General features: G+C 44.7%; 1 protein-coding gene across 3 annotated transcripts in view; it reads left to right on the top strand.

The window, feature by feature from the left end:
* The window catches only part of ephb6 (eph receptor B6), a 28,985-nt gene extending 7,057 nt beyond the window's left edge, over window positions 1-21,928 (top strand). Inside the window, exons 2-19 of one of the 3 annotated variants that reach the window (XM_028981832.1) lie at window positions 1,235-1,299; window positions 2,519-2,791; window positions 6,273-6,436; window positions 6,620-6,915; window positions 13,476-13,631; window positions 13,731-14,002; window positions 14,300-14,381; window positions 16,109-16,233; window positions 16,329-16,491; window positions 16,722-16,836; window positions 16,926-16,981; window positions 17,545-17,661; window positions 17,769-18,016; window positions 18,377-18,595; window positions 18,719-18,868; window positions 19,518-19,702; window positions 20,369-20,524; window positions 20,922-21,928. In XM_028981832.1, the coding sequence (XP_028837665.1) occupies window positions 1,235-1,299; window positions 2,519-2,791; window positions 6,273-6,436; window positions 6,620-6,915; window positions 13,476-13,631; window positions 13,731-14,002; window positions 14,300-14,381; window positions 16,109-16,233; window positions 16,329-16,491; window positions 16,722-16,836; window positions 16,926-16,981; window positions 17,545-17,661; window positions 17,769-18,016; window positions 18,377-18,595; window positions 18,719-18,868; window positions 19,518-19,702; window positions 20,369-20,524; window positions 20,922-21,027 (2,948 nt within the window). In that variant the 3' untranslated portion in view covers window positions 21,028-21,928. Of the gene's footprint in view, window positions 1-1,234; window positions 1,300-2,518; window positions 2,792-6,272; window positions 6,437-6,619; window positions 6,916-13,475; window positions 13,632-13,730; window positions 14,003-14,299; window positions 14,382-16,108; window positions 16,234-16,328; window positions 16,492-16,721; window positions 16,837-16,925; window positions 16,982-17,544; window positions 17,662-17,768; window positions 18,017-18,376; window positions 18,869-19,517; window positions 19,703-20,368; window positions 20,525-20,921 lie in introns of all 3 variants that reach the window. The other 2 variants (XM_028981831.1, XM_028981830.1) reach the window with 2 other exon arrangements.
* The last annotated feature ends 274 nt before the right edge of the window (window positions 21,929-22,202 follow it).

Here is a 22,202-nt window from a genome sequence, read left to right as displayed (position 1 = left end):
AAGTCTCTTTCTGCTGAAGCTTTTAATACGCCACCTGCTGCCTTATCAGCCTGTCCTGTTTCTCTAACGCTGACATCTCTAAAAGGCAGAATCACTCCCAGCAAACAAATGTTTCTGTCCTTGAAAGACGGCGACAGACAGAGGGAGAAAAAGATATGGACAGATTGAGACAGCCGGGAAAGTGAGGGATTGAAGGAGAGATTTGAGGGCTCTCCATCTGTGTGCATAATTTCAAAAAAGGTTCTGTTTGCATTTATGAGGGGGGATGGAGGGAAGGGATGGGGGTGGATTTAGTGCTAAGCAGCACAATAATATCAGTTCAGGGGGTTTAATAGGAAAGCAGTCTGGTAAAATTGAGGAGAGGATTGCATTACAGGTGTGTGTGAGTGTGCAAATGTGTGTATGTATACATATATATGCTTATCTGAAAATTTAACGCTAATGTTAAGTTTAGTTGCATTTTACAAATGTGCATTTGTATAAAACAAAACATGATTTGTTTTTGTGTTCAGTGATTCTTTAATGCTTAACAATCAGTGTAATAAAACACGCATACGGTATATGTATTTTGTGTGTAACACAAATATGTATGAAAACAATTTTTAATATTTTTACAGGCATATATAACACACACACACCCACACACATGCACAAATAAGCTTTTATGTGAGGTGACAGTTTCCAGTTTTGGCGGAGACTGCGAAGTGCTTAATCTGTCATCTGGGAGAATTTTATATTACATTAATTTTAATATTTATGCATTTTTATTTGCATTAAATAAATATAAAGTGCCCCTTTCTGGGAAAATGTGGCATGTGAGATGAATCCTCCCTGTCTCTTCTGTAACTTTCTGTCACCGTTAATGCTCATTGAATAAATGTCAGCTGTGATCAGATGGGACAAGGAAGTAATTTGATCCTAATCGTGTTAGAATCACCTCATAAAGTCTGTTTTAATGACCAGTGTCTTGAGTGTATGTTCTTGTGATACGTTCTGCCCATGCTTGCTTTTTGAACATTTTATATTGTGGTGCAGTGCTTCCAGTGAAGACAATAAATAAAATAATCATTTGCATGTTCGTAGAGCAGCGGGTTAGAGTTCTCATTTGTTAAACTAACACAGACTGACACTTGATTTACATATTGTGGCCTTTAAGTGATGAATAGTTGACCTTCATTTCCATCCGTATTTACCACGTCCCTTATCACTCCCAACCTCCCCTCTTCTGTCCCAGTGATGCTGCTGGACACCACAGAATCCACCAGTGAGCTGGGCTGGACCACCTACCCGGACACTGGGGTGAGAGAGCTGGCCTGCAGTATTCTTCCTTCATCAGCGCTCACCATTTTAACTATACCACACTATACCATACTGCAGTTTAAACTGTACAGCCAGCTGAAAAGCATCTTAACAATGATCATGCAGCAGCCGCAAGCAGCTTCTCATGCTCTCATATTTTTTCATAATTTTGGGAAATGATGCAATACCTAGATATATATCTGTTCATTCAATTCTAATTACCATAAATTATAAGATAAGATCATTTGTTAGGCTGCTGTTGGCCAGGCTGTCATGACTCAGCTCTGTCTACTTGGTTAATTCTGTATATGCAATTTTATGTAACTGAGCTTATTAACCTAATGGCCGTGTTTTTATGATTGTGGAGTTGTATTTTGCTTTTTTTTGAAGGTTCCACACCATGTGTCATGTCCTTTTGTCTCCAAAGCGAGCTGCTTGTGTAGGCTTGACTCAGAAGCCTGTGGATTAGCCTGAGTGTGTTTTTCACGAAGTCAAAGAGACGAGCAGCGATGCTGAGATGGAGATATGGTTATTTGACCTCAGGCACCGAGAGAAGAGCGGAGGAAGGCATAGGAAAGAGAGCGAGAGAATTTTTCAATTAACTCTTTCCCTCCCCTCACTCTCTTTCTCTCTCTGCCTTTGTGTGTGTGACCTGTTTGTAACAGTGATTTGGATCTATCATAGATCTAGATTTCAGATGAGATTAAATCAGTCTGATGAGTTGGCGAGGTTGAGACACATCGCTCTTCTTATCAATCTGTCTGTTTTTTTTGTTATCCTTTTAAAAGAGACAGTGAAATGAAAAAGGATGAACAGAACATAAACAAACATTAGATGTGTCCTATTTCATTTTTTCCAGGTCTGCAGCATTATTTTAATATTTGTGTGAAAGCCATAGATGGGCAGGCAGCCTGTGTGTACATGACTACTAGGAATAGTCTTTTCATTATTCACACTATTCTGTGTTCTGCATTACCCCCTCCTCTTTATTCCTCCATCAATGCTTTTATCATGAACAAAAGTTGTGGACATAACATCATTTCAGATGCTGTTCAGATTCAGACTGGGTAGCAATCTCTAGTTTATTATGTATTTTGTCTTGTCAGATCTGTCATGTGGTTGTTTAATCTTTAACCTCTGATCCGCAGAATGAACAGCTCCTTCTAGTTCCTGGTTAAGTTCCACTGATGTCCCTGATTCTTCTTTATCTCCTTGACAGTGGGATGAGGTGAGTGTCTTGGATGACAAAGGGAAGCTCATCCGCACGTTTGAGGTCTGCAATGTCAACCAGAACCCTCGTCTCCAGGACAACTGGCTGGCCACGCCCTTTCTGTACAGGCAGTCGGCGCCACGGATCTTTGTGATGCTGCGCTTCTCAGTGCGGGACTGTGCCAGCTTGCGCTCACCATCCCCGACTTGCCGCGAGACGCTTACGCTCTATTACAGACAGGCTGACTCTCAGAGGGAGCTGGAAAGGTCCTGGGGGGCTGATGTAAGGATGCGGCATACTGTATTTCTCATCAGGCACAATCACTGAACACAACTTTAGAAGTAAAAACACCAAAACCCCCCAAAAAACTACATTTTCATTTTCAGTATACAAATGTTATTGCAATTCCCAATGCCTGTGCCACCATCATCTGATTTGGTGCAAAACATTTACAAAAAAATATAGCTTGAAATATGTCTTTTGACTTTCAGTGATAAATTGTGAATTACTTATCTGATTTTGTTCTTAAAAGTTTATGTTTTGATTTTAGCTCATTAGAGTCAATTACAAATCCTCAATAAGCTGCATTTCATGGATGCCTCATGTGCTCACGCCTGTGATGCTACGAAGTCCACCAACAACCAAGGCCATCATTTAAGAGATGCACATGCAAGAGCAGAACCTTTTAGGTGACAGACACCTGCACTCTGATTTCTGAAGGACTTCACTTGGGAAGATCAGCCCTACCACAGAAGCATCCTTGACTTTGAGAAGAATGCAGAGTTCATCCTTGTGTTAAATTTAAACCAGCAAGACCACTTCAGAAGAATTTGTTACACAAACATAAACTGTGGAACTATAATGCCGAAAATGTCCCGACAATAAGGCAGAACAGTGAGATGAACTCTGTGACAAACAAGACCTGTAGAACATCCCATCTGTTGGTTGGCTCTCTCCTCTCTCCGCCTAGTCATTAGTTTGTGAATGGTAGTCAGAGGAGAGACTTCAGGTGAAGCCGCAGAATGCCTTCCAAACAGTCGAGACGAATTGGGATGCCCGGACATAGACGATGTGGCCTTTGAGAAGCAATCCACTATAATATAAGGCCGTCAGCTTCTGGGAGTCTAGTGACAAAGTCTACAGTGAGGTGGGTCCAGGGATGGTGAGGGATAGGTTCTGCACAACTGGAGAAGTCAGTCTCTTGGCCCGGGCACACACATTATGGGTGTCGACGTAAGCCTGTACGTCCCTGACCAGAGACGTACAGAACGCCACCAGAACGCCTGGCGAATGAAGGTGATGGGCCATTGGCATCCTGGGTGGCCAGAGAGAGTGGAGGAGTGGCCCTAGTGCAGAACGGCTGTTCAACAGCTCTCAGGGATGTACAGGTGCCCAGATGGTGGCACCGGACCTGGATCTCCAGGAGCATGTTATCGTGAGAGCCCAGCCGGTTGGACAGGGTGAAATTAAACTGTTCAAAGAAGACCGTCCACCTCGCCTGACAGGGAATGTAGCTGTTTTGGCTTACGGATGGTGATAAGATTTTGGTGGTCGGTCCAGACCAGAAAGGGGGTGTCGCAGCTGTGCAACCAGTGCCGCCACTCCTCGAGCGCCCACTTGACTGCCAGCAGGTCCTGGTCCCCCACCTCATAACGCTGCTGCGTAGGAGTGAACTTACGTGAAATGAAGCAGCACGGGTGCAGTTTCCGGTCCGGACCCCGTTGAGACAAGACGGCACCAGCACCCACATCTGATGCGTCGAACTCCACAGTGAACGGAAGTGCGAGATCTGGGTGTTAGAGGAGAGGTGCAGTGGTGAAACGGTGACAGGGGGTGTAAGTAGGAATGAATAACCCCAGAGCGGAGGACGCAAGGAGTTTGGCGAATTTCTACCGCTTTGATCTACGAACGTCAACCAGCGCAAGCCGCAACATCCACGGATGTTGACATTCATGTGAAAGCCACAAAACAAGACTGGCGGTGGACAACAAGGCAGGAAACAGTTCAGGAACGGTAGACAGGAACAGTCTTACTTTGAGTTGGAGATCGGCTGAGTCTTTAAGCAGGAATTGCAAAAATGACTGAGCAATGGTCAACGGCCATCTTGGCTATTTATAGGAGTTGCGGCGCCTCGTTTGCGCATTGCTCCCGGTCACATGGATGGAATCAGGAGACAGAAAATGCGAGGACAGTGTTTCCTCCGGACTTGTTGGTCAGCCCTGCTGTGACTTTCTTTTTTTTACCATAATAGGTTCTCAAGTTCATGTTTGTTTAGTAGCGTTACACTCTTTTTGTTTAGTTCTATTACACATATTTTATGTTTAAAAACATAAAATTGTAATATTTGGTTATGTTTGCAATATTTGCATATATATATATATATATATATATATATATATATATATATATACTTGAATATGTTGCAAAATTAGCAATATTAGGTATATAGCAGTCGCAAAAGCATTTCACTGCATATCATACCGTGTATGACTGTGTACGTGACAAATAAAATTTGGATTACATGATCAGCATTTCCCATCTTGAACCTTGTTGCTTGGTCTCGTGGGATATGTAGTTGCTATAAATTGTCACTGTTGTCGTTGAAGATGGGGGTGGATGCAGAACCTCTGCTGGTTCTTTCTGTTGGGCTGTCAAAGGGTTTATTTGTTGATGGCTACGTTGCTTCTCAGGGGGGCTGCTTTAGTCTTTAGAAATGCAATTAGACACCCAGTGGCTGTGGAACATACACTGCATGCATCTGCCCTCTGCTGCCAAGCTCTGCTTGGGTAATGTGCTCACCAGTGAGCTGGGCAGCATCAGCTGGCCTACTTTTTACAGGAGATTTCTTACGCACAAAGCACCGAAACACAGAAGAGGAAAATTTCCTACTGGGCAATATGCATTAGTGCATAGGACAGGTCCACATTCTTTAGCTGCCATTAATCAGACTGACGAGCTGCATATTTGGTTTGGGTGTGGCTACATTGCCAAAGTCACACACCTAGTGAATAGATGACATGCGATTGCAGTGGAGAATCTTTTAAAGTTGTGTTTGTTAGTTCACATTCAAATTTCTTCAGTTATTTTATGATCATTAAGAAGAAACAATTTAAATAGTGAGATACAGTTCTGGCCAAACGTTTATAGATTTTTTAGCTTTAAAAACGACACTCTAAAGGAAGGGCAGCAACATCTGTGTAGAGGGGGTCAGGAGATACAACAGCGAGTGTGTACAGTTATCTATAAAACATGCCTGAGGCTCTGTGGTGGTTTGGGGCCACATGTCAGCCAGCGCTGTTGGGAACTACAATGCACTTGGCAGGAAAGTTTCTCAACACAAACTGTGTTAGAATCTCTGTACATAATGCACTTACGAATGTTAATCGCTGTACCTGAAGGGTGATTTTTTTAGGCCCTTAAAGATCACAATCTAAAATGATGTATATATAATCTGAAATAGTGAAGTTTGACAGCCCTCCCACAAGTTCCTTCTTCGTTTTGAATGACCCACACAGAAGACACATATGACTTTACACGCAGAGCACATTGAACTGTTCCTAGTGACGGTTTGCAAATACTGCCCTTTATGTTTGAACTACACAGCTTATTCTTTTCTTCCTCTTGCCTTTCAACAGCAGCTTAGGGCACAGAAAATGCACCCCTGACCTCACCCTTGACATTAGCTTCAGTTCTGTTTGCTGGTCTGTGTAATTGTAGAGCTGTGAACTGAGTTGAGACTCTTTTACATCATGCTTGTCCTCAGCCCTCCAGCGGTGAGACCAGAGAAGGATGGATAAAGATCGACACTATTGCTGCGGATAAGAGCTTCAGCAAGGTGGAGCCCAGCCTGCCTCACCAGTACAAGCCAGAGCGCACACGGCGCATCAACATCAAGACCCGAAGCTTTGCGCCCCTCACACGAAACGGGTACCATGGCAACTGCCCTTTGACCCTTTTCTCATGTCGCCCTGGAAACCTGTAGTTGGCTCAGGGATAATGTGTTGGTCGTCTCCTCTTAATGCACGCTCTAGACGTCAGCGCCACAGAGTCCTTGTTTTCAAACGGCCTTCATGTTCTCACCTTCTCTGTCTCTCCCACCCACCTTCTCAGGTTTGTCCTGGCCGTTGTGGACAGTGGCGCATGTGTCTCTGTCATGGGCGTGTCCATATTCTATCGCCGCTGCCCCACCACCAGTCGCTACCTGGCTTACTATCCTGCCACACCTTCGGGGGCGGAGCCAACAGCTCTCGTTCCAGTCACTGGCACCTGTGTACCCCACAGCCAAGCACAGGGTGGGGTTCCACCCCGGATGCACTGCAACGCAGAAGGTGACTGGATGGTTCCGGTTGGAGGATGTGTGTGTGATGAGGGGTATGAGCCCAACCACAACAACTCCGCCTGTCTGGGTGAGTTTCAGGAGGTTCTGACGCATCCCACAACATCCCCTCTACCCTGCATTCTCATTGCCTCAATCACATCACCTTGAGCTGTGAATAGGATCCACCTTACAAGTTTTAGGATGTTCAGGTGCTAAAAGAGCAAATGTAGGACATTTGTGGGGCAGCAAATGTGGGGCAGTGGTGGCCTAGCAGGTAAGGAAGTGTACCTGTAATCAGAAGGTTTCCGGTTCGAATCCTGAGCTGCCAAGGTGCCACTGAGCAAAGTACCGTCCCCACACACTGCTCCCTGGGTGCCTTTCATGGCTGCCTGCTGCTCACCAAGGCTGAGCTGCTCATCAATTCACTTGCATGGCGAGCAACTGAAGGAAGTCCACTTCCTTTTAGAGGAAGTGGACTATCCTGCCACACCTTCGGGGTGGAGCCAACAGCTCTCCTTCCAGTCACTGGCACCTGTGTACCCCACAGCCAAGCACAGGGTGGGGTTCCACCTCGGATGTACTGCAACGCAGAAGGTGACTGGATGGTTCCGGTTGGAGGATGTGTGTGTGATGAGGGGTATGAGCCCAACCTCAACAACTCTGCCTGTCTGGGTGAGTTTCAGGAGGTTCTGACGCCATCCCACAACATCCCCTCTTCCCTGCATTCTCATTGCCTCAATCACATCACCTTGAGCTGTGAATAGGATCCACCTTACAAGTTTTAGGATGTCCAGGTGCAAAAAGAGCAAATGTGGGGCAGTGGTGGCCAGAAGGTTGTGGGTTCGAATCCTGGTGCCACTGAGCAAAGTACCGTCCTCACACACTGCTCCCCGGGCACCTTTCATGGCTGCCTGCTCACCAATTCACTTGCACGGCGAGCAACTGAAGGAAGTCCACTTCCTTTTTGAGGAAAGCTTGCAAGTTAAAATGCTCAGCAATCCAATGTAATTGGCGCCTAAATTCACTGACATTCCATGACCTTCCTGTGGATATGATGCCTCATATATCACAGATATACACTCTGCTAATGTTTTTTATGGAAATGCAAACATTGAGGTCAAGCAGAAACCATCTGTTCCCATTTCTTATTGTTCCCTTCCTGGTGTAAAATGCCATGTGCCGTAGCCCTGGGTTAATTAAAACACACAGGCAGGAGTACACACACAACACACACACACTCCAACGGATGAGGACAAAGCGAGGAGACACACACCGGCACAACAATTTAGGCACAAGCAGATGCACAAAGACAAAGCGGAAAAGTTTCTGTGACTCCCGTCTCCTTCGGGCTCTGGCTTCCTGGTGTCAGTAGTGATCTGGATCAATAGTGCGTGGGGCGCAAGTCATCCCAACCAGCCTGTGGGGACTGGCGCAGGAACTGGGATGGAGAGACTACACTGGTCGTCTTTAAAAGAGCAAGTGATTGCTGGGAGTTTATCTGTTTTAATATGATCAGTTTGTTTCAGGATAAAAGTAGGGAAGTGATACTACATTACAGCTAGATGATTATAGGGTGGGGCGTGGGGAGGGGCAGGAAGGTTGTAGAAGGAGATGGTGAGCGAGATGACAGCAGAAGGATTAAATCTCAGGGGGTGATGGGTGCAGGATAAGACATTTTGTGAAATCGCAAGGAGAGAGAGAGGATCAAAAGAAAGGGATGATGAGTGAGGGAGTCAGGGAAAGAGAGGAGGAAAAGAGCTGGGGAAAAAAAGATGGATGTGACACATTTAGGTCATAGTGATGTAATGGCCACTCGTCTGTGAACTAGTGACAGAAACCGCAGGGGAGAGTGATGGAGGGAGGAGCGAGAGTGAGAAAGTCTGAATTAAGAGATGAAGAGAAGGAATACAGTAATTTGTCAAAAGTTATTGGCTCAAGGAGCTGAGCAAGTAAAAAAAATAACACAATTTCAGAGCATTTATGGCATTTATCTCAGCAGGGACAGGGAGAGTCCCCCATGAAGACACTCAGGGTTAAGTGTCTTGCTCAGGGACACAATGGCTACTTGTGGGGGATGAGTGAGAGGGTGAGAAGTGAGGGAGGAGTGTGTAACGCTTGGCAGTTTGGGGTGAAGTTTTGGGGTGCCGGCAGTCATGTGTCCGAGCTGGTTTGGGGGCTGTCCTGCTTCTAATTAATCCCAGTGGTCCACGCTTCAGCAGTCTGGGAAATGCTCTACCACTCTCCCGGCCCATGTCTCACTGAATTAGTGCACTGTGGCGGCCTGTTCTGCCTTCACTTGCCAACAAAGGGAGCCCCAAACAGCGCATGGGGCAGCCTGCCCCAGAAATGAAGGTACAGTACGACCGAGCTGAGGCGCACAGACACTAAATCAAAGTGCCGCTATTCGGAAATTTGCAGCGCTCCGCGACAGTACAGGGACCCTGGGACTGTGGCGCTTCACATTTACACATTTTCACGAGGCAGCCACTTTTATCTGCTGGGACTTTCCAGCAGAATGTTTTCCTCGCTATATCCCTCATTGTCTGTCAAAGTGGGGATGCATGAGGCATCTGTCCCACTGTTGGACCAAGCACATTGTGTGACCTTCATGTTTTCTTCCTTGTTGTTGTTGTTGTTGACCTGAAAAGCGTGTACGTTAATGCAGGACTGAGCATGTAAGGCAATTGCACCTGACTAATGCTCATCGGCAAATCAAACATGAGGTCATGCTGGAGATGTTAGCAGGTCTTACTGGAAATATCAATTTGTTCTTCAATAAAGTGTTCCTGTTCTTATCAAAACAGTTGGTCAAAACTGGTAAAAAATAAAATTAATGCAAAGCAAGCAACCAACCAAAGCAGTGGTCCTATAACCTTTCCTTGTTTGGTGATCATCTAAATCAGTAGCTCTTCATGCTGAAGATGATGTGTTGGTGCTGGAATTCAATGAATAATAGACATGAATGGCTGCCATAGAAATAGATGATTTAAGACTGTGGGGGGAAAAATGTTCACGCACACACACACACACACACACACACACACACACAAACACTGTACATTGCCATTTGATAAAAAATGATCACCCCTTGGTCATTACCAGTACTTCCATTCCAAACCCTTTCTTTCTTCTCAGCGAGATGACTGGGTGCTGCAGTTGCATTAGCCGCTGTCTTCCATATTACATTATTGCGGGAAATTGTTGTTTTTGCATTCGGATTTATGAGTAGCTTTTTATGTTAAGGAACCACAACAATATTCTAATACCTCTGCTGAATAATCCGCTGAAATCTTAGAAAATGTGATGGGTACACAGTCAACATAAGTCTGCGCTGGCCTTTGCTGGCTGGTCAGGAAACTCTTTAATCCGGCATTATTCCGATGGGAAAATGCAATAAGGAGTATTGACAGAGATGGCGGGGAATCAGTGTGTGACATTAGACCTTATTAGAGAATATTACTGTAGAGATGAAAATGTACTTCCTGCAGGGTGGGACAGACTTTTTTAGTATAGTATCTAGTATATGTGGGGTATACCTTTGTTTGTGTGTGTGGGAGAGAATATGTCTGTTTATTGGGACTGTAAAACAGACAAATAACATAATATTGCAAGTGGAAGGATGGAATGAGCACAGAGAGAGAGAGAGAGAGAGAGAGAGAGAGATGTAATAAACATCTGACTCACTGTTTGCATCTATGTGTGTGTGTGTATGTGCGTTTGCATTTATTTCTGTGCCTACATCTGTGTCCCTGTTTGTTTCTGTGCTCTGTGTGTGTATGTAAGTGTGTGTTTCTCTCTCTGTGCCTATATCTGTGTCTCTGTGTACCTGTTTGTGTGTGTGGAGAGTGTCTTCAAGCGTAGTTGCGCTTTTGTGTCAGAATACAATGCTACAAGCAAAAGATAGCAAGAACGCAGCGAAGGGGGAGAGAAGGAAAGGAAGTAAGGGCACAAGAGAGAGAGAGAGAGAGAGAGAGAGAGAGGGAGTAAAAGGGAAATTGGGTCAGCCGTCTAAATACCAAGTACCACGTCAACGTCAAATTATGCACCTCGCTGCAGCCTATCTTTCCCAGATCGGCACGTTGGCTGTCTTTTCTTTTCTAATTATCCTACTCTTTGTCTCTTATGTATAATGCGAATACACACACACACGCACATTTCATATGCCAGTCTCAGCATTGGTTTGATGTTCTTATATTTATCTGCCTGTGACTTCAAATTATTCAGTCTTTAGATCCTCATCCTCTCAGATCTCGCTGTCTCTCTGTCTCTATAATGCCCTTCTGTTCTGCGTTCTCCCTGGCTGCAGACATCCTCCCTCTACCCTCCACAGAAGGGACGGAAAGGGCCCAATGTTTCCTTTTTCTCAATTACTTTAATTACCTTAAATACACATGTGACTTTGGTTTTAATTTTGCTTATTAAAAAAATCATTAAAGTTTATCTTGGTTTCATAAATAATGACTCAAACAATAACAGCTATGTCAGTATACCTGTTTATAAAGACATATGGACACTGATACTGTACCATCTCTAAAAATTGAAGACCCCTGTTGGCTTTGGTGCCACCCATGCTCAAATTTTTCAGTAGTAAAACACCAGATTTTCGGTCTGAATTTTCATGTCCGTGCCAGAATTTTCATGTCTCTATACCAGAAACAATTCAAAAAATTGCTCAAGGTTCCCACTCTTCTGTCTGCTGTCCAAATTTGACAAGTAGGTGGCGATCTTGTGACATTATTTCTATTGAATGGAAGGCAACTGAGGTATAGAATCATGTTATTTACAAGAGCATCTCGTGTTCTCCTGCTGAATCTGACTACTTTGAGATGGTGAGAATGGCTTCTAATGGGTTAAACCAGAGTGTAGACAGGCCTCAGCGCAGCACAGCGGAAATTTGTATCAGAGTATCCGTCGCAGCGCAAGCTCTGATAATGCGATTCAACAGCATAAAAGATGGATTCAAACACTCCTCCACCTCCTTCTGTCTCTCCTCCCTCCGCTGCGTAACAATCCTCTCCATCTGTATTCCCTTCTTCTGAATGCTTACACCTGTGTCCCCCGGACTCTTTCACCTCTCCTCTCCCCGTCTGCCTCGCATCTTTTATTCTCCCTTTCTCACTTTCTCACTTCGCACCATTGTGTTGGTCCCGAATCAGGAATTTGATGGACAAGTGAGAACACGGAAAACCTTTTACCAGTTTAAACATCCCCGCACTCTTTCTGAGGCTCTCCTGGGCTTTCTCTTCCTCACACACACACACACACACACACACACACTCGTGCACACACACACACACAAGAACTAAAAAAAGTGCTACACAGGTATGACAAGGTTATCCAAATAAGGTCAGAGGACGCAGACTTATTTCAGGCAGCGCTTTGCCGCAAGTCGGGTGCCTGCGGAGTGTTAATGTGAATCAGCAGGTAGAGGAGCCGCACCGCCGTTCCCTCGGGCCGCAGGCCTGCAGTGGCTTATTACCGTGCCAGCATCACAGCAAACACAGGAGCCCTCAAAACCCAGCGTCAAAACCCAGCGTGGGAGAGGGAGACCACCGGGGGTTTCCTAAAACAGATTATTCATGCAGATGCAGTTAGGGCTGAAGTGGCCTTATATGGACAACATGACCTTATATGTGCGTCCTGAGGAGCAAAATTCAGCAGAATATGAGGCCGTGGCCAGTTTTCTCGGCCCATTTTAATTCGCGGCACATATTCCATCTGCATTATCTGTCCATGAGTCACTGTACAGGCGCCATAAAGAGCTGCCAAACTGATGAGAAATAATGGAGAGGCATCCTTTCTGCAGAAACATGTTACAATATCCATGTGCTGGTCAAGATGAAGACTTGGGGGGGATGCTGTACACGCTGTGCTTTTTATTTGAAAGGTCTTGCCGCATCCATCTCGTGTTGCCACATGCAGCAGAATAAATGTGCACCAGCCTCCAAAAGCCCGCTTAGTGCAGCTTTAATGAGTAAGTCATAAAGAAAACTTGACGGATGAATCATGTTGTGCATCAAAGGGCAATTATTCTAATGCTAAAAAATAGGATTTTCATTCCTTGGATGTGACACTTTGCAAGAAACATGGACAGAGTGGCACCATTTTGGATTTTATTAATCTCATATTTAATCTCATGATTGCCATTTTTTTTATTAGCACTTTGTTGTCAGACTACAGTTTAGGGCAAATAAGATGTCTGTTTTAACGTTGGGTGTGTTGTGCTGCAGATTGCAGCGTGTGGTTAGACTTCCTCATGCCGTGTCACTGTAAATGTCTTGATGGCCGCTGTGGTGTCATTGCACAACCTCAGAATTACACGTTTGCAATTGGCGGAACGTGCGTTTTCAGTTGTTGAATGAAGTTTCTCTTTCACGCCTCATATTTCTGCCTTCATGGTCTGTGGAAAAGGATTGTGATTTGGTGCTATTTAAGGACATGCAGTACCACACAGTTTTGAAAGGGAAATTACAAGACAGTCGCATTCAAATGACTCCACTGACCGGACAGAAAATTCTTTGTTTCAGTCTATAATTTTGTGTTGTGTCCTTACTGTCATTTGCATGATTTATTTGCCCTTTTTTTACTGGAAATTGCTCTGTTTTCTCTAACTTTTCTTCCTCTGTCTCCTCCTGCTCCTGTCCTCAGCCTGCCCTGTCGGGTTCTTCAAGGCCGTGGCAGGGTCCGATACATGCACCCTGTGTCCTGGTAACAGCAGAACCAGCATGGACGCATCCAGAGTCTGTGAGTGTCGTAGCAGCTTCTACCGGGCGCCCAGCGACCCCAACACCACGGCCTGTACAGGTCAGCAGTGCCACCTTCTCAAGAAGAACTTAAATACAGAGAGGGACAAGTGTCCATCAGGAAAGAATTAAACTGCTGTACCCCCTCGTCCTCTTCCAGCCCCTCCCGCCGCCCCCACTGCCCTGTCCTGGGAGTACGAGAGCGCCGAGGGCGGGGTGTCGCTGCGCTGGCGCCCACCACTGGACATGGGCGGCAGGAGCGAGGTGTGGTATGGGGTGGTTTGCCGGATCTGCCCCTCTGCCTCGCAGACGCCGCCCTCCATGTGCTCCTGGTGCGGGGAGACGGTCACCTACACGCCGTCACAGACCGGGCTGCGGCTCAACAAGGTCACCCTCCACAACCTGCTGACCAGAGTCACCTACCTCATACAGGTACAGCTGCTGCAACCCTTTAACAATCTTTATTAACAATCTATGTATTTATTTTAATGCATTTTATCCTTTTGACTATGACCAAAGAATCTTCAGGGATGCTGAACAGTACACTCAAGGATCTTGGAGAATGTGCGTGTCGAAATTGCACAGCTGGGACTGTGGCTGCATTAAAATGCTCAGTCTGCTGTTTGAAGACTGACATAAATAATTGAGTTCATGGTTTTATTATGCCAAATGAATTTCTCTGTTGTTTTGCCACAGCTTCAGGCGCATTCTTTTTATTTTTATTCCCAGGTCCAAGCTTTCAACGATGTGTCCTCTTTAAGCCCTTTCCCACCTCAGTTTGCCAGTATCAACTTCACCACTAGCCAGTCAGGTGAGTGTCAGCATGAAGTGCATGAAGTGCACAGGCCAATAAAAAAAAAAAAAAAAGCCCACTCATGAGGGGCAGTGGATGGCCTAGCGGTTAAGGAAGCGGCCCTGTAATCAGAAGGTTGCCGGTTTGAATCCCGATCCGCCAAGGTGCCACTGAGGTGCCACTGATGTGCCACTGAGGTGCCACTGAGCATAGCACCGTCCCCACACACTGCTCCCTGTGCACCTGTCATGGGTGATGGGTTAAATGCAGAGGACAAATTTCACTGTGTGCACCATGTGCTGTGCTGCTGTGTATCACAATGACAATCACTTCACTTTCACTTTAACTAACCACCAAAATATGTCATTTATATGACATATATTAAATATTACATTACATAAATATTATTATAGTATATGACATTATATTAAATATTGTGATGCGTCCTTTTCTGTGATGTGTCTGTTTTTCTATTGTGAAACACTGTGGCTATTTATTGAGAATTTGCTCCCTCCATGTGTTTAAATGTTTTGGAAAGCTTTGGTCTATCTGTGTCTGTCAGTTGTCGTCAGTCTCCCTCTTTCTCTCTCCCTGTCCACCCCCTCTTCTGTTTGTTAGACTCAGGTGGCTCTGGGTCACAATATTCTGTCAGCTCACATAATGGTCAAGTGCGCATTGAATGAACAGAAAGGGAGTGAGAGAGAGAGTGAGTGGGCAATCTGCAGCAGTTCAGAACAAAAAAAAATTTGGTGGAGAAAAGCTGAATATTTATTCACCAGTGTATACTGACTGAGATTTCTCTCTCTCTCTCTTTCAATGCAGTTTCTTAGTAGACAGATACCTGTGCCACTGTGGATCTTTTTTCAGGGCTGGGTCTGCATCATGGGCAATTGTGCCATTTCATCAGTTCAAAGTTCCATAGTGAATATAAATTCTGCAGTGTGGCTGCACTGCTCAACATGCAGATGGCAGTGGACTGGGCACTGCTGCCCCCAAGTGGCAGAATGACAAAAACAGTGCACCCTGCCATGTGAGGACTTGATTTACATATGATGTACAGTCATAAAGATTATAAGCATAGCACAACAATCATAAAGTAAATGTGAAAATCTCATGGTGAATATGTATGTGCACCGTGTTTGCAATATTTCTGGCATATTTACCTTAATTATCATTCACCTTTTTATGAAAGTGAAAGTGAAGTGATTGTCATTGTGATACACTGCAGCACAGCACACGGTGACAAACAACAACATGTGTCCTCTGCTTTTAACCCATCACCCTTGGTGAGCAGTGGGCAGCTATGACAGGTGCCCGGGGAGCAGTGTGTGGATGGAGGTAGTAGCCTAGTGGGTAACACACTTGCCTATGAAACAGAAGACCCAGGTTCAAATCCCACTTACAACCATTGTGTCCTTGAGCAAGACACTTAACCCTGAGTGTCTCCAGGGGGGACTGTCCCTGTAACTACTGTAAGTCGCTCTGGATAAGGGCATCTGATAAATGCTGTAAATGTAAATGCTTTGCTCAGTGGCACCTCAGTGGCACCTTGGTGGATCTGGATTCGAACCGGCACCCTTCTGATTACAGGGCACTAACCGCTAAGGCCACCACTGCCCCAGTGTTTTTTTATAGTTAAAAAAATCCTGAGGACAACTAAAACTCTGCCATATTTATTTGATACAATCTTGTCACTGTGCTTCCTTTTGTGCTTCATTTGTCTCTCTGTCTGTCCTGCCATTCAGTGCCCTCTTTGGTTCCCATGATGCACCAGCTGAGTCGTGCCCCTGACTCCATCACACTCTCCTGGCCACAGCCAGACCGGCCAAATGGGGACATCCTGGAGTACCAGCTCAGATACTATGACAGGGTCAGCCCACAGTGACTCTGCCTGTGTCCTCCTGTGTCCTCTGTCACCATTTGAACTCCTCCCTGCCCTAATCACCCTTCCGCTTTCATGTGCAGGGTTCAGATGAGGACACAGCTATGAGCGTGTTCAGTGAGACCAACACAGTCACCATCTCATCGTTGGCCCCGGGCTCCATCTACGCCTTCCAAATCAGAGCCAGGAACGAGCGAGGCTATGGACCCTACAGCCATACCATCTACTTCAGCACCCTCGCCATGGGTACGTCATGCAGAACTTTTCATTATTACACACAAACAGTTCTTTTTTCCTCACAGTAAATCCCCTTCTGATGGAAAGAAGTGTATACATTTTACACAGAATTAAAATAGTCTACATGTATAATGACTGCTGTTGTATGACTGCAATGTTAAATGCTTATTCTTATAATGAGTATACATATTTACATGTACATTTATGTACATACTCACATCTTTCCTTCTGATGCCCAGAAGAACACTCAAAGCAAATCCAGAGTCGTCTGCCACTGCTGGTGGGATCAGTGATGGGTGGCGCTGCGTTCCTCCTGGTCGTGGCTGCCATAGTTGTCGTGTTTGTTTTCAGGAGGTGGGCTAAAGCCAGTCATTCAGATATATTAATTAATGTTTTGTGAAATGACACTGATGAACAGTCGATTTTCTCTTCTTGAATTTCAGTAAAAGGAGAGAAAGTCCATACAGTGACAGGCTGCAGCGATATATAAGTAACCGTGGTGAGTCCAGATGTATGATAACTCTCTCTCTCTATACACACACACACACACACACACACACTGTGTAGACAGTACAGAATAATTCTGGTGCATTTTTCAAAACAATCATAACAAAATACTTTTGACAACCATGAATATCCTCTAATGCTTTTGGCTCCACACTAACACTGCACTAATACAATTCAATGCATAAAGATAAACCACTGGGTTTTTGGAAATAAATACAGATGATAAATTAACCTTCTGAGTAACCTTCTAGTAGTATATTCTATTAGATATAATTTTATTTTACACTTGGTATCTACACTCACCTGATATCGGGAAAGCACTGTTTCTTAATGTATCTTAATATCTTATGCCAGTTGGCTTTTGCTACACGGAGAAACAGGAAAGATGAAAACTGGATTGTCAGCATCTTCTGAACATCCCCAGGCAGTAGCTCATGCCACGTCACCAAGCCCTATCTCTGAGTCGGAGAGACAGAGGTGGGGCGCTGCCCTTCCTGACAGCCGCCTCACTAAACCGCTGAAGTGTTTAAAGTCGACCTTCTGTGCACCCCACAGGCGGAGTGAAGTACTACGTGGATCCATCAACTTATGAGGACCCCAGTGAGGCAGTTAAAGAGTTTGCCAGGGAGATAGAACCTGCCCACCTCAAGATTGAAGAGGTCATTGGTTCTGGTACGTCAGATTCTTTTCTTCATTCATTGTTTGAAATGTGAATAATTTATATTTTCAGCTCGAGAATTCCTCAGCATCTGAGTCTCTCTTTAACCCCCACTCCCCAGCTCAGTTTGGAGAAGTGTCTAGGGGGGGGTATCGTCCCTTGGGAAGGAGGGAGGTTCTGGTGGCAGTGAAGACCCTGCGCTGGGGTGCGACAGACCGGGAGAAAGCGCTGTTCCTGAGTGAGGCAGGGGTAGTGGGTCAGTTCGACCACCCCAATGTGCTGAAGCTGGAAGGGGTGATCACGTGCACCCCTCCTGAGAGGATCGTCACTGAGTTCATGGAGAACGGACCACTGGATGCTTTTCTCAGAGTGAGTAAAACTAATTTAAATTTACAATATTAAACCCACTATTAACTGTTTAAATACACTTGTTTACAAATGCCTTAGTAAATTAAATAATTCAACATCAAGTAAGAAACTACATTTTTATTCTGTTATTATCATAGTTGTTATTATTAATTGATAGAATTTAAGTTTTTGCACATAAAGTTCCTAAAAGTAAACAATGTGTGACTGATAATATATGAGGTCATTATCAGATAACTTATGTTGTGTGCTTTACATTGTGATCATTAATTGTTGAAGAATTGTTTAAGTAATCCAAAGTTATTAGTAAATTGTGAACATTTCAGTGTTCATGTTCAGATGTTTTTTCTCCATCTGTCCCAGGAGAACGAGGGTCAGTTCAGCGTTCTGCAACTCGTGGGGATGGTGCGGGGGGTGGGTGCTGGGATGCGATATCTCTCTGAGAGGAACTTTGTACATCGGGACTTGGCAGCTCGTAACGTCCTGGTCAACTCCAATCTGGTGTGTAAGGTGTCTGACTTCGGTCTTTCGCGGCTGATGAGGGGGCTGGACCATAACATGCCCACCTACACCGCCTCCCTGGTACGTTCTGGAACAGAAGAGAGCCGCATAGAACAGTGCCTCATCCACCCACCCACTAATGCTCCATCCTTCTCACACCTCCTCCTATCCTGTCCTCTATCCTACCATTCTCCTGTCTCACAGGGCAGCAAGATTCCAGTAAGGTGGACAGCCCCAGAGGCATTCCAGCATCGGAAGTTCAGCTCAGCAAGTGACGTATGGAGCTTTGGTATCCTCATGTGGGAGGTGATGTCCTACGGGGAGCGTCCTTACTGGGACATGAGCAACCAGGAGGTGAGAGATGTGTTTGTGTGTCTGAGAATTGAGCGGTAGTAGCAAAGCAGGTGGCACACTAGCCTATGAACCAGACCACCACAAAGACACACCTACTATACCTTCAAACCCCACCTACTATGATTGTGCGCCTGAGCATGACACTTAACCCTGAGTGTCTCCAGGGGGACTGTCCCTGTAACTACTGAATGTAGTTGGAGAAGGCCGTCTGAGGCAGCGGTGGCCTAGCGGTTAAGGAAGCGGCCCCGTAATCAGAAGGTTGCCGGTCACCTTGGTGGCCACTGAGGTGCCACGGAGCAAAGAACCGTCCCCACACACTGCTCCCTGGGCGCATGTCATGGCTGCCCACTGCTCACTGAGGGTGATGGGTTAAATGCAGAGGACAAATTGCACCATGTGCTGTGCTGCTGTGTATCACAAGTGACAATAACTTCACTTTCACTTTCATAAATGCTGCAAATGTGAACGTAATTGTGTATATTTGTATGCAGCATGTTTTCAAGCCGTGACATAAACCCTGACAGCTGTTGGGAATTTTCAATGGCGTCTTTCTCTCCTAGTGCAGCGGCTGATGTTAAGCTGCTCTTTAGTCTGCTTGTGTAACTCTTCTCCTCTTTCTTTTGCCCTCCGTTGGTTCCTCTTTCCCTAGGTGATGAAGGCAGTGGTGGATCAGTACCGCCTTCCTGCCCCACACAACTGCCCCCCAGCGCTGCACAGCCTAATGCTACAGTGCTGGCAGGCTGAACGGCAGGACCGGCCAGGATTTGATTCCCTCCTCTCCTCGTTAGACAGGCTCATTCGCCACCCGGCCTCGCTCAAATCTGAACACTCACGGTGAGACTAACTCAGTCAAGTTACAATCTAATTACTGCAAATTCATTTTTTTATTTATACAAACAATTACATAATTAATACTTTTATTATTCCTCATTGTGACATGCATAAGTACTAGCTTAAATCTGTAACTGTGAATTGTTAAGTGTCGAATATAAACTGATCACCAAAACCAATAGTTAGTTTTCTTTTGTAGTTAGACTCTTTCAGTTCCTGATAGGGGATTTTAAGGCATTGCAAAAGGCTTCTAATTCTCCAAGAGCCTTTGGCCGTTTGCATGCACTGCTCTTTTGAGATATATCCACACATTGTGTTGAGGTCTATGGATTGATGAAACTCATTTGTGATGCTCATTTCTACTATTTATTGGGATTGGTTTGAATATGATCTTCTCTCGATCAGTGAAATGTTTTCTGTTCCACTGGTTATTACATATTAAGAGTTAGTGAGGTGTAGAGCACCTTTTGTTCTTTTTTGCAGAGTGAGGCTGAAAAGTTCTGAAAAGAACCTCATTCGTCCTGCATAAATCACTTATTGTTCAGATCAGTTAACTATTCACAGTACAGACCTTAAGCAAGGGTGCCCAACAGTTTGTGTGTCACAGTAAATGTGAGCAATTCATTTTCATTCAAGCATTTCTAATTTATTATTATAACTATTCTTAAGCCCCACACAGCCCCTTCTGAGCCCCACTACAACAGACCTGTCATCAGTAGCTACAGTCAGTGATTGGTTAACAGCCCTCCGAATGGAGAGATATAAGGACGAGTTTGAAAGAGCCCATCTCAACACCCTGGAAAATGTTAGCATGCTAACCATGGAGTAAGTACTCACTTCTGCAGAACTAAAACACAAACTGAACACTGAAACACTGAATAATTGTGCACTGTGCTGCTAAGTCTTACACTTTATGTTCTTTTTATGGCCATAGAGGGCAGGAGTGAGTTACAGTCCGCAGAACAGAATGTAGAACTGTAATGAAATCTGGTGTACAGAGTACCATGTCATAGAATTAGGATTATTTCAGCCCTTTTGTACCCAGCAATATTGTACCCAGCAAGTAAAAATTATATTTTGTATCCACAACACAACTCACTACCAACCCCAAGATTAAATTGTAATAAAATCTTATTTCCAGATCATTCATCTTCGCAACCAACCTTCTTCTTCTTCTTCTTCTTCTTCTTCTTGCTCTTTTTCACTTTCTTCTCTCTGTCAGGGATGTACAGAGTCTGGGCATAAACCTTTTTGGCCACCAGAGAAAGATCTTCAACGCTGCCCAGCAGCTCAGGGTTCACCTCACGCAAGGGCAGGAGGAAGTGTAAGACAGAGAAAATTTCTCTCTTATTCCTGTGGGAACTGAAATTTTGTAAGTCCAAGTCGGTCCATGGAGTGAAGAGGACAGTCACAGAGGGCCTGGATTGATTCAGAAGAACGAGAAAAATATGTATTCTAGGGATCAGCTTTGTTTCACTTATTCACCTTCCCAAGTGTCCCTAGCAAGTCCCCCAATCTCACGCTGCCTCTCCCTTTTCTTATCTGTATTTTTTCAGTTAATGAAAAACAATAATATGATCGTGTGATCATGTTTTATACATAAATACCAGCATCACAAGCAATCACAAAAGACAATCATTGTCATCATTATCGTGTCTGATATACTGCATCCTGTGTGTGAAAATTAATGAGTTTGTCATTATTGCCAAGAAACGTGTCCAGCGCGCTCCATCAATGCACTAGCGTGAAGTGGAGTGTGAAATTAAAGGCAGCCGGAGGTAAAGTAGTGAGGGTCCTGATGTTTCATTTTCAGTTACAGCGGGGATTAATGAACAAAAGGGAGTTGCTCCGGAAGTGGAAACACTACATGCCACAGTCTAGGCTCACCAGGATGGTCACTTCCAACTGACTTGAGGCACGTCCACAGCCTCTCTCCTACCGCAGCACTTTTGTATGATTCTCACCCCTCACATGTAATTCAAAAATACGAAATGTAGCACAAGGTACAGTAAGTAATTTGAGCGTTGTCAAAGTGAAACAAAAGTCATTATTTGTGGTTATACTGCCAACTGACAAAGGGAGATAAAGTGTAAAGCAATGCTAGAGGGTATGTGTGTGTGTATGAATGATTTGTTGTGGGTTTGTATTTGTACATTTGTATGAGAACTCACCACCGATCCACTACTGTGCAAATTTGTAAAATAAAGAAAGTGATTTTATTTAAAGTCATGTTGGTGTTTTTTGTGCTTACGTGTGTTCAGACGATCTGCATAATTGACATAATTGTCGCTTCTCTCCTATTCCCAGAAAATAACACAGGTCAGCACTGTTCTCTGACAATCAGACGGAGCAATCAGTGGATGTCAGCGTCAAAGCAATGATTTGGAGATCAGATAGAGATCCGGCATGAGGGCACATCACCGCCTTGATAAGCATGTTATAAAACACCGCTTCTCCATACAGGTCCCCAGATAATGTACACCACATAATAATAATAATAATA

This window comes from Denticeps clupeoides, chromosome 5 (assembly GCF_900700375.1).
Source record: "Denticeps clupeoides chromosome 5, fDenClu1.1, whole genome shotgun sequence".
NCBI classification, from domain to species: Eukaryota; Metazoa; Chordata; class Actinopteri; order Clupeiformes; family Denticipitidae; genus Denticeps; species Denticeps clupeoides.
The sequence above is the reverse complement of the archived record's forward strand: the minus strand, read 5'-3'. Positions and strand labels throughout refer to the sequence as shown.